Below are 13,038 nucleotides of genomic sequence, written 5' to 3' on the forward strand. Positions count from 1 at the left end.
GCAATTCATTTGGCAAGATGAAATGATAGGGTACACTGTAAAAGTAAGAAGGTAGAGGTGAGTCAGTCACCTGTGCATCCAGCTCCATGATATGAGCCACCTTGTTCCAGCCAAAGCCCACAAAACGGCGGTCGTACTCAGGACTGTCCCTCCTCACCATGACATAGGGCTCAAAGTCGGCCTCCCACTGCACCCTATAGGGCGTGGTGGCTGTCCGCCACTTGGCAAAGTTAGTTGGTGCATGGCCTTTAGTCCACACATGGTACCTGTAATCAGACAAAAACAAACGCTTTCATCAAGCTGTTGTTGGAGAGAATTTTGCTCAAAAACCTCTTTTTCCATCATAAATTGTCTGACCCCTGAGTCCTCGTTAATATAATGTTTACTTCAATCCACAGACAAAATCATTTCTGATTGCAGAACATTGTGCTGTCTCTTTTTCTGTCTGTAAAATCACAACACTTGTTTTTTTCTCCACCATTCAGCAACATAAGAGAGATATATTTACTGAGTGCAGATTCACACTATGTGAAGCCAAATGAGTGTGACTGAAGGAGGACCGTTCGTGAGGGCTGCACACTGGAAAAGTCCAATTTTAAGAATCATACAGAAAACCTTACAGGTCTGTTGCTGCATAAAGGCTGAAGTGTATGGTGAAAAGGCAACAAAAGTCACAGTAGTAACAATAAAACAGCAACTGTGCTGTAAGTGTAAATCAAGATGTACAGTATTTTTTCTTTCTTCTGTTGGTCTCGTTACATACATTCTTTTGTTACTGCCAGAAATCTTGGAAAATCAACCATATTTCATCAGTTACTTCCACCCTCCACTGAAACATTTTGACGTGTCTTAGCCTACTCCAAATGCTGGGTCTTGTTTCCCTCCTGAGAAATAGTTAAGACACGCTACTCTTCTGAGACCGTGGTTACTCTTGCTGGGGGCACTGACACATTTTGATTGTGGTCTTTACTGAAGAAATTCTGAATGGGTAATGATGTTGTCTTTCTGTCTATAAGAGCTGGTTCAGATCTTGCATTAAGACCCAATCTGGGCAATCTGAGGTGTGAATGCACTAAGATCGTATTAAGAGGTCTGATCTCTGACCGCATCTGGAGGTGGTCTGGGTGGCATGCATCCCCATTCCTCTGCTAGTGTTAACACAATGTGTACTGGGTCACTTTAAAGACCTCTTTTACTCAGGAGTTTTTCATTTGAGAAAAAAAATGACAGCTATTATGATACCTGAAAAGGGAAAAACACCATAAGGGATGTTTGTTCATTAGTAATAAGAGTCCTTTAAAAGATTCTATACTTGTAGCTGTTAACTAACTAAAAGATAAGTAAATAAGAATTTATAAATGAATGCATTTAATGTAAGTACCCGAGTGTTAAGAATTTCCTCAATCACCAATGTCTTTATTTCCCTTTATTGCTGGAGATGACATTGCGTATGGAAACTTCCAGATTTGTTGAGAGTTTTGTGCAGATCCAGCTAACATCAGGGAGATCAGTAAATAATACCTTTTACTCTTGGAAACCTTCAGTCTAGCCATGATTTCATGCTAAGACAGCCTGTCTTTGCTTAGTTTTGCCGCTGACTGAGTTTTCTGTGAGGAAACACTAATTCTCTAAGGTCTTTTCATTATGTCTCCAACTATTTAACTGTACGTCCTGATGTCACTGCATGTCACTGTAACTGTTAGATTGCATTCTCCATGCACTTGCTGCTAGTTAAACCCAAATATAAATGTCACTTCCAAAGTGTGACCATCAGGATTACAGGCTAAAACTTAACGTATTAAAAAGACACAAAAAATTAATCACTATGTACTGCTTTACATAACGCTGTGGTGCCAAAGGAAATGAAGTATGAAAAAGTGGTTTACCTAAAGGTGAAGAGCGTGCCCATGTCTAGCTGAGACAAAAGCTCAGCTTTTGATTTGGGGTAGGACAGGCGATATCGTAATGTCTCAAAGGCTGGAACCACCAGCGCTTTCTTGGTGTTGGCCAGGTCCAGCTGTACTACTGACCTCCTGCAAACCCACAAGATAAATCATTCCACGCAATGTCACTGCATGCAGAATGAGATTAAAACTGGCAGTAAAAAAAAAAACAGTAATCTTTCGTGGTATCTTCTTACCTGAGATACTCGTAGAGGCCATACATGGGTAGGAAGTCAATATCTGATAGGAACATGTAGGGTGTATTGACCTGCCGCATGGCCACATTACGAAGCAGGTTGACTGGATAGAACTGCCCCTCTTTGTAGACGATGTGGTAACCTACATTTCCACGACTCATCAGGACCTCGGATCCCTGAGCATAGCGCAAGAACTGCTGGGCTTCAGCGTCTGACAGATACAGGGCAAGGCTGATGGGGCCTTCCCAGTGCTTACAGATAGCTTCCAACATCTGAAGCCTGTAGCATAAGACAGAAGAAAATGTTTATTTATCCCACGTATGGGAAATTATCTCACACAGCAGATCAATAGGTGACATTACTAAACAATACATGACATGAAAGCAATGACTGCAGAAATGAGAAATAGAATAACTACCTGAGATCTCTTATGTGAGCAGGTAGGTAGTTTGTGTCAAAAAATATTGTATGTGTTGATGATAGATAACTTGTACGACAAAGATATGAAATTAACTTACATCATAAACTGAATGAGAACATGTGAGACCCAGAGCACCTCTTAATGTGGTCAGAGATTGAATCACTCAAATGCTTGGGGTCATTCACACCTGTCTTTTATGTGATCGAATCACCTAAATCGGATCTTAATGCGAGGCCCAAAAAAAAAACAGTTACAGATAAGTGCAGGATGATTATCCCTATTAGTTAGTGGTGATAATCGTCCTCTGTTGACTGCAGTTTATTCATCTGGCAGATGGGGACGGTTTTAAGGAGTATTAAGCATTAAGCCTTGCAGCTGTTTCCAACTGTTTTTGTTTCTTTGCGACTTAATAAGTGAGACATGAAACATCCTAGCCATTACAATGAGCCATTGTGTCCCAGAGCTTTAATTGCTTTTTGTTAAAATATGGAATAATTAGTTACTTAGCATTTGAATTTATATGCAAATAAAGTCCAAGATAGGTTTTATATTAATTATTTAAGTCCATGCCTTAGTTGGCCTTTATTTGAGTAATTGGGCTTTAAGAAAACTGGCATGTATTTATTTACTTTCAGCAAGTATTTGAAATCATTTGTGTAAAAGCTGCAGCTGTAAAGCTGCAGGGAACATTTTGCCATATATGCTGATGATGTACAACTCCTTGTTTCCCTGAATCTCATTCATTCAGAGTCGACATGGAGAGTGCAATAAATAAAGTGAAGGGGAAAGTTGAAATAAATGTGTGATATATTTAAGTCACATACTTTAATTTGTTCACTAAGCTTGCTTTTGTTAAATCATTTATTCTCCTTTGTCACGTGTAAAACAGTTTTTCAATTTCAATGTACAAACTAAAGAAGTGAAGGAAGACTTTTACGTGATCCGATCTGATCCGATACCATCACATAAAACATAACAACACACAACAACAAGAGATACCATCTTTGACCAAATTAGGAGGTGGTGGGTGGGTGTATCTGCATGTGTCTGCATTCCTTTGGTAATGTGAACACAATGTGTCCTGAGTTGTATTATAGACCTCCTATATCCAAAAGGGGTGATCCTGTGTCAAAACAGTTTTGCCTCATTCATTCAGAAAAACACATATGGCTGCTATTATAACTGATTGCCTGACAAGGAAAAAGCACTGTAAGTGATGTTATTTCCTTTATTCATCAATGTCTTTATTTACTTTTATTATCAGAGATTACAGTGCATATGGAAACTTCCAGAGTTGGAGCTATAATCTGAGAAATGTACGGTCTGAATAGGCCCTTTGTCCCACTATGAGGAGTCTTAAGTCACTGTGACAATCTACCACGTTTGTTACAAATAAAGAGCTTGGGAGAGGAGGAGAGAATGGGACTGTGGCCCAGAATAAACAGAATAAAATGCCTGCTGACATAATACTAAAAAAGGTCAGTGAAGACAACATTTATAGAATTACATCTAAGAGTGGGTGAAGGAACAATCAGTCTCTTTTTGTTTTTGCAGTACTGTGATAGTATTAGTGGGACTACTGAGTGTGTCTGCAATTATTTATCTCTCCACTCTTGGCTTATTGCTCAGATCCCAAGTTTACAAAACATGCCACAGTCTTGTTTGTGGAAATCCTTCACAAATCCAGGGTTTATTTAGCTTGTTTTACTGTATTCGAACCACCAAGAACTCAAGCCCAAATAGACATGATTTTGTAAACCAAGCTGGAAACAAAAATATTGATGGTGTATTTCCTAAAATACAACCATATGAAAGTGGCCATCAACGGTAACATAAAAGTCTAGGTAAAAACCAATACATTTAATTTTATATTGATTATTGGCTGATTTAAGTCCCAAAACTATTTTTTGAAATCATTATATTTGGATTTTTTTTTTTTTTTTATGATTGTGGACAAACCTCACACACCTCAGTTTCTGGAGGTGACATAGTTTCTGCCAAGCTTTTTCTTTGTCCTCATTTCTCTGGTTTCGAGAGAAACACATTTCTGTGATGTAGCAAAGGTTGCAAAGGCTGCATAAAAAATGTGTAGATGAAAACCCCTCTTCGGTTTTATCTGCTTGTACCTTTAATGTTTTATCAGGAACCAAGCCTTCTCTGCTGGCCTAAAATTAACTTATTTTCCATGAATACCTATTAAATAATTTCAAATTAATGGTTTGCTTCCAACTTTTACCCTGGTTGCGCTGCTTGCAAATGTGGATTTTTATATAAAAGCTCTTATCCAATCACATTTTAGCCATGATTTGTTGCTAGGGTCAAAGAAATCTACCCGGAGGCCTTCAGAATCAGCTCTGCAGACCCTGCAGCACAAAATAAGTGTTGATCAGACTCTTGCTTTAACCAATCAGATTTTGTTGCTTTAACCAATCAGCAGGCGTACGTAACGTCACTGTATTCACACCCTTTGATCTTGTAGCCAGAGCTAGAAAACTGCATCCGTTGAGCTGGACGAGCAAAAATCTAGTTGTGTTGATTTAATCACTGTTTTGTCACCCCACAATGGGTGAAGGAGGAGAAGAAAAGGATTTGGTTGAGGATGTACTGTTATATATGTACACATGTATCGTTATACCATTTTATTGGGTCGACACTGATGCTTCTGCTGGATTTGACGTATGTGGCGTGGGTGCGATGCATCAGTGCGGCTGTGGCTGTGGCAGTGATGGAGAGAAGACTTGTTTGTGTTTTGAATTGTTCTGAGATTCTTGCACTAGTAATGAAATTGATCTCGCTGTATGAGACACCTGTCCATGATGCAACATCCTGTCTTATTGCTGCTGCTGCTAATGGTTTCTATCGTGATGACATAACAACTGTACTAAGAGTCAGTGTTTCCCTTGGGTTTACGGCACCACTTTAGAACTGCTAGTACGTGTGTGGTCATGAGTTTGTTTGAGAGGTGTTTTTAATAAAGCTGGACAGCACTGAATGCCCGAGTTGAAAATGCATGCCCCGCCACTGGAAATTACATATAGCATATGGAAGCCTGGACTACTTTAATCCTCAACATAAACTGCAGAGTTGGCTATAAACACCAGTGTAATAGCGGCACAGCAAAGGTATGATGATCTTCCCATTTACACTCTTGATGATTGATTTAAATACAGACAAATGGTTTATGAGAGTGGATGTAGAACAGTACCTGTCCATAGAAAGCTGGGCAACTAGAGTGACATCAGTGTTGTCAGAGCTGGGTTCAAACTCATAGTGGAGGAAATAGAGGTGTGTTCGGTGAACGGTGAATCGCTCTCGACGAAACTCGTAACACGGATCATCTTCATCTAGCTCTGACAGAGTCTTCTGGAGCTGCAGCCCAAGAGAAAGAACAACATTAGTAGGATGGTTTATGGACCAGTAACCACTGAGAGCAGCGGTTTGAGCTGCTGCATCAGCACTTCCAAAGAGCACTTTTAAGGAGTTTTCAGAATACAGTAATTACCTGTTTAGTGAGTAATGAGTAACAAGTAACCGCTTAACATTTTGAAGTAACTTACACAACTCTGTTCATTTATCTCAGATTGCTGGGCCGTGGATAAGATTTGAAAAAAATTAATGTTATGTGCTGCAGGTGAACACCTTGAACTAGTGTCACTCACTAAATTCTTTATAGCAAACGTCAAAAAGCCAGTAGATGTTTTGAGTGGACAGAGACTTTAAAGTTTGGAAAGGCTGTGTGTGGTTGTGGTAAAAATGAAGCAGTTTTAGTATTGGATGATCCTACCTATGATGTTTACTGAATTAAACCAAAATCTAATACGTAAATCCTTTTCAGAGGGAGTCAGTATCATTTTGGCAGCTAGTTCAATTTTAATACCATCACATTGGAATGAACTGATGCAGTTTCAAGCCAGCATTTTACAGACATTATTACAGTCACTGCTCTTGTCTTTCTTTATGACACTGGATTGTTATTCCCCTCTGCCATGATGCCTTCTTGTTCGCAGCAGCATAGCTGTCAATGTCTTGCAAAAGAAGCAGATGAACGACTGTCAGCGTGGCATCGCACTGCTTTGAACAGTGTGATTGGTGGCGCTGCAGTGAGTGACTGGCGTGCAGTGGCTCTGTGGCCCTGAAGGAGCTGCTGCTGGAGCCAATCCCTCAGTGACTTCATTAGGCTAATCATCACTTTAATGGGATTTAAATCACTACTCAAACTCTGAAAAATTGAGTGAGCAAACTATTTCCTGAGTTAAGGACACATTAGAATTGACTGTCGGCAAGAAAAGTCTCTGGCACGCCATAATAGAAAACTATAATGTGATTAACTGACCACAAAGCTGAAGCTTAAAATTAAAAATTAAAAAAAATCTAGAACCAGTAGGTTGGAAGCTGTGGCAGTGTTGCTGCCTAAACGAAAACCCACTAACAGAGAGTCTATATGGTAAGATGGACACTTATAAGACTATGTCAAAAAGTGTGTCCAATTTATTTTCCAATGGACCTGTTGGTATAATATTAGATTAAATCACATTTAAAGTTTGGTTTTGGCTGCTTTGAATGGACACACCGGGGGTCAGCTGAACAAGCCTCCCTCAGGCTGCATCCCACAACCTCTCTGATCTATGTTTCTCTGTACTATTGACATGATGAATTGTAAATACAGTGCATGCCTTCAGACAAGACATTCATAGAATTTCACTCAGTCCAAATTTACACCAACAGATGTCAGTGAGATATATGAGCAACTGTTGTATCCATCTGTTCAGCCCACAGTGACAGTGTGCGGCTGTCAAAAAGCAGCTGTTATTTCAGCTGCACAGAAAGAACAAAGGCCAGCTAAACTGTCCTCGCTATCAAGAAGTACTGCTACGACTCTCGGGATGGAAACGAAGGTTATTCAGCTGACCACCTTTGTCACAGCTGAGGTGTTTTGACCATGGCAATGATTGTCACAAGAAGCTTACACTAAAATTGCAAATGTCACAGCACTATCCTTTCTGTACAAAGTATTACAGGTACCATAGCTGTCATAGGTACTGCATTTTGAAACCAACAATGTTTCAGTAAGAATTCAAGTGTAGTCTGATGTCTGAACACATAGAAACGAAGAAGGAAAAGGCAGCAATAAAACATTTGGAAGGGGAAAGTGTATGCACAGTCCTCTTTTTTGCAGGGCCTCAAATGTGAAAAATTCACATCATCATAAATACACACCACTAGCTATGCTTGATTCAATGTCCTACTAGAGATTCTGGGCACCATTTACAAGAAATTACAGTACATCTGCTTCTCTAATCAGTTTCCAGTGTATTATATTATATTTTTCTCTCAACAATTGCAAATTCTCGTGAAGTCAGCAATCAGTAAAGTTAAGAGCCAAATAAATAACCCCTGCAGCTGTTAAATAAAAGAAGCAGGTGCCAGCACCAGTGTTGTAAAGGTGTAGTGGAACCCAATATAAACAATCACAAGTACAGACGAAGGCTAAACAACAAAGCTGTGTACCTGCTGTGACCGAGCAAAATAATAGGCTGTGACTGTCAAAAATGATCCACAACCAATCCCACTTCTCACCTTATAATAGCTTTAAAGCACAGTTTTGTCGTTTGGCAGCATCTATTTAAAGGAAACAGGTGGACATGGTGAGTTGGTCAATTTTCTGTTGTCTGGGAATTTCATTGTGAGGAGAAATGCACAGACTGTATGTTGGTCCACTTTTTGTATGTAGTTGAAACTATTTCTATATATGTTATTTTTACATAGTGACTCTGCAGCTATAAGTAATAATGAGTTCTTCATTTGCATGACCCATACATCCACACTCCACATTTAAAAATGCAATCTAGCAGATGTAGTTCTGTATGTAAATACAGGTATTGTATGTAAATGTATGTATTTGGCCAAGGAAGCTCCAGGTCATGAGCACACTTCAGTGTTTGTTCATGTGCATCAAGTCACATTTTCATATCAACACGGTTATTGCACATCATGGACTTTCTTTGTGTCATGTGGGATTAGTCATAGAAATTAAAAGTGAGTGTTTCTACAACGGGGTGATGTGAAAGTTACATATCCAGATCAATATAATAAATCCATCCATTAAACAGCTGAATGGTCATGATTGCTGTTCAGGGGTTAAATGACGTTCCCTGATTTGTGCAGGTGAGCTAGAATCCTGATTGTGCAGCCAGAATAATTGAAATTAAAAGGAGGAGGAAGCCCGGATCTTAAAAAGAGAATGCTAAAGGCTTTTAAACAATAGTTTAGCAACATTATGTTTAGCACTAACATGAATACAGACATAAATACAGAAGCAGTTCCACCTACGTTCTCACTGTTGTGGTCGGCTTCACTGGGACAGCCGAACAGCTCTCGTCGTAACAGGTTGCCATCATACTCCAGAAAGGTAAGATACAGGTTCCGGAAAAACTCTACATGCTTATTCTTCACTCGCAGCTTCTTGGGAGAATTCCAATGGATAACCTGTTCAGAACCAGAAAGGAGACAGCAATGAACGGGTGAGCAGGAATAATAAAGTCTTCCTCCTGGGATTGGGATGTTATATGATTGTCATTCTAACTGAAGGTATTGCCCCTTTTTCTTCTATTTTGAAACTTTTAGGAGGTATCAAGGATGAAATAATGTGGTGTAGCGTTGAGGCACAACTTCCTATTTCAGTTAAGCTGATGAGGAGGCACCAAGTTTGAATTCAGACTTTTTGATTATGTCCATCATTTCCCAAAAGGAACACAACCTGGCATCAAGTCTTATAATCAGGTCCAGTTATTTTATTGCAGGTCAAAAAAACAAAAAACAGATGGACATTATACGGGATCCACGCCCATATCTGCTACTCTAATCAGTTTCCACTTAAGGTTAACAATTGTATGATGAAAGTGTTAAGTGCTGAATAATTACTTCACCTCCTATGATATTAATTTCCTCTTATAAGATATTCTCCTGCATTACATGTAAAACTGTATATTTCTTTGAAATGTCTGTGCATTAGGTCAGTAGTTCCTAACTATCCATCCATAACCACAGATGGATGTACACTAAAACCTGGTTAGTAACCACAAAGATTGACCAACAATATATCGATAGTCCACACATTATATTGATTCAGAGTATACACTGATAAGATATAACATTATGACTACTGATGGGTGAAGTGAATAACACTGATAATCTCTTTATTATAGTACCTGTTAGTGGGGGGTTATATAATAGTAAGTGACCAGTTTGTCCTTTAAAGCAGGAAACTGCATAGCATAGCACTGCATAGCTGAAGACCAGTCAGGGTACCCATGCTGACCACTGTCCACCGCAGAAAGCAACAATGTGACCATCAAAACTGGACCACAGAGCAATGGACGAAGGTGGACTGGTTTTCTTTTAAATCCTTTCCTGAGGAACACATGGTACTAGGATGCACTATGGGAAGAAGGCAAGCAGATGTAAGCAGTGTGATGCTTTAGGTAATGTTCTGCAGGGAAACCTTAGGTCCTGCCATCAATGTGAATATTACTTTGACATATACCACCTACCTAAGCAGTGCTGCACACCATGCACACCCTTTCATGAACAGTACTCTGATGGCTGTGGCCACTTCAGGATAATTCTCGATGCCACGAGGCAAAAATGGTTCATAAATGGTTTAAGGAACACAACGAGTTTGAGGTATTGACTTGGATCTCAATCCAATTGAGCATCTGTGGGCTGTGCTGTGCAAACAATTCAAATCTACGGAGGTCCCACCTGGCAACTTACAGGACTTAAAGGACTTGATGCTAAAATCTTTAGGGATCCAGTAGAGTCCATGCCTCGACGGGTTGGAGCTGTTTTGGCAGCAAAGGGGGACCAACACAATAATGGTCATAATGTTCTGCCTGATGGTGTATTTCATGATTGCCATTCTACTGAGAATTAATAACTAACTCTGACAGTACGACAGGTGTACCGATGTTTTGAAAACAGATGTGGCTTCTTAAACAAAATACTGTAACAACAATACTGTAAGAACATACCGTCATTTTGCACCATCTCAAAGTAGAGCACATTGGCATCACTGAGTGTTACTGTTCTCCGACTTCATATTAAGATTAATGCAAGCCAGGTGTTATATTTCTGAAACTATTGACTGCGTGTACAGTAGGGATTGCTGGGTCTCACCTTGAGATCTGACACATCTTTGTAGCACTTCTCTGAGCGGGTGTGGTCAGATAGCTGGACATTCCAGAAGCATGGCAGCTGGTGAACCAGGAACGGGTTCTGTTTGATCACAGCATTGAAGATATCCTGCAGACACAACACATATTATGCTTTGCTTTATGTTTTATCATCTCCAGAGGGATAGATGAGATTATATTTCAATTTCATGCAATTCATGTCAATTTACAGTAATATATAAAGTATATATGTTGGTCCTTTTTTGATTATGTTAATTACATACTGTATATTTTGCAAGTACTCTTAAATGTGTGTCATTGATGAAAGTGTGTGAAAACATGTCTTCTACACTTAATTATTTATTAACACTGATACTAAATACAATTTATTTTAGTGTACTATTTTCGATTAAGTCAGAAAATGGAGTGATACATTTGAGGAGACTGCTGAGGATGATAGTGCATATTACATAACAATCTTAGTTTGGTAGATGATAGTATTCACAGGCGGAGACAGGAGGGTCAGAAATGACACATTATTCTGCCCGCTAATTGCACCTTGCAGACACCAGGCGAGCAGCAGCAAAGTCTGGCTTAGATAAGACAATCCTGTGCAAAGTAACTTTGAGTTTTATGAAATTTGACATTAATGTCATCCTTTGAACTCGTAAAATATAACATAAATTGCCTGCATAAAGAGGAAAATGGGGGAGATAAAGTCAGATGAGGCCAAGCTGCTGGAATAGCTACCATCAGTACCAGCCCCACAAGATTCTGCATTATATCTGTATGCAACATAAAATCATTACGCATTCTTAAAAAAATACTTTTAAGTTTGATGGCATTCTGATTGTTAAAATAATTTTATTTCTTGATGGTGTCATCTACTCCCACTGAGTACTTCACTAGGAACGCTATACTAACATTGCTGGATCGATGGATTGGATAACTACAGTATATGAATAAGTATGTATCCTTAATCAAGTCCTCACATTATATACATTGTCTTGTTCGGACCTAGCAGAAGCTACAGTATATGATGGTTAATATACCCAAAAATCATGTGCATCCAAACATGTATTTCAGGACATATTTCCAACTCAGAGTAAGGCAATTAAGCGAAACTGAGCTCTTCACAAGTACTGGAAAAATGGTTTGAATATAGCTTTCTTTCAAAGTAAAAGTTTTTACTTTGCAATGTGAGGTGAGATCACCTGACTGATTTCACCTTGAATAAAATAATACTAGATAGAGTGATCGCGAGATGCTGTGATCTCACGAGACGGGTGAGGTTTTGAATTGTTACATGGCGGCATAACGCTGCACGATTAAACCGATTAAATCAAGACTTTAGAAGATAACATCAACAGAGATCCGCGGACTCCACTCGCAATCGAAGAGGCTAAATTAAAACATTGTAATACCGCCAGAGTGGAGGCCCTAGAAAACTTTATCGACGAGTACTACCTGCGGTGCGTCATGGAGCCTTCTGACAATCCGGCCAAGAGAAAGAAAGCTGACTCCTCCACGGACACAAGCGATCTAATAACAGCTGAGGTATCAGTACTTGATTCTATTAATAAAAAACTAGATCTGCTAAGCCTTATGCACCAGGAGATCAAGGATCTCAAGTCAAGCTTAGAATTTTCGTACGATCAGATCGCTAATCTTCAAAGAGATAACGCCGAGCTGCGAGCGGACGTCACCTCCATTTCAGTTGAGGTAAACCAGCTCAAAAAGGAAAATAAACAACTGAAAGAGACTGTCCTGGACATACAGTCAAGGAGTATGCGGGACAACCTAATTTTCTCAGGGATCTCAGAGAGCTCCCCGGACAATCCAGAGGCCCTGATTAAAAAATTTATGACCACCGCTCTCAAGCTGCCAACGGAGACGGTGAATAACATCTCCTTTCACCGCGTCCACCGGCTCGGAGCCCGAGGAGGAAACCGTCCGCGTCCCATCATTGCTAAATTTGAACATTTTCAACAGAAGGTACTTGTGAAGAGCAAAGGACGCGAACTCAAAGGCACCACTTTCGGAATTAACGACCAGTTCCCGAAAGAAATCAACGAGAGGCGTAAAGTGCTGTACCCGATCCTCAAGGATCATCGGCAGAGAGGAAAGAGGGCCGCACTTACAGTGGACAAACTTTACATCGACGGTCAGCTGTTCCGGGATGCAAACATCACCCCCTGGCTCTACTGACGGATAAGTATTAAAAAAAATAAGCCATGTATATTTGTTATTTGTATGTATATTATAAAGGTGTACATTTGTATATAGAAATATAAATACTAAGAATA

At 39.6% G+C, this 13,038-nt stretch overlaps 1 protein-coding gene across 1 annotated transcript in view; it reads right to left on the reverse strand.

The window, feature by feature from the left end:
• large1 (LARGE xylosyl- and glucuronyltransferase 1) overlaps positions 1-13,038 on the reverse strand; it is an 80,616-nt gene that overhangs the window by 3,298 nt on the left and 64,280 nt on the right. Inside the window, exons 9-14 of the mRNA XM_047575607.1 lie at positions 10,737-10,862; positions 8,892-9,047; positions 5,767-5,930; positions 2,141-2,419; positions 1,887-2,033; positions 71-266 (exon numbers count right to left, since the gene is read on the reverse strand). Of these exons, the coding sequence (XP_047431563.1) occupies positions 71-266; positions 1,887-2,033; positions 2,141-2,419; positions 5,767-5,930; positions 8,892-9,047; positions 10,737-10,862 (1,068 nt within the window). The remainder of the gene's footprint in view (positions 1-70; positions 267-1,886; positions 2,034-2,140; positions 2,420-5,766; positions 5,931-8,891; positions 9,048-10,736; positions 10,863-13,038) is intronic.

Source organism: Mugil cephalus, chromosome 22 (genome assembly GCF_022458985.1).
Source record: "Mugil cephalus isolate CIBA_MC_2020 chromosome 22, CIBA_Mcephalus_1.1, whole genome shotgun sequence".
Taxonomy (NCBI): domain Eukaryota; kingdom Metazoa; phylum Chordata; class Actinopteri; order Mugiliformes; family Mugilidae; genus Mugil; species Mugil cephalus.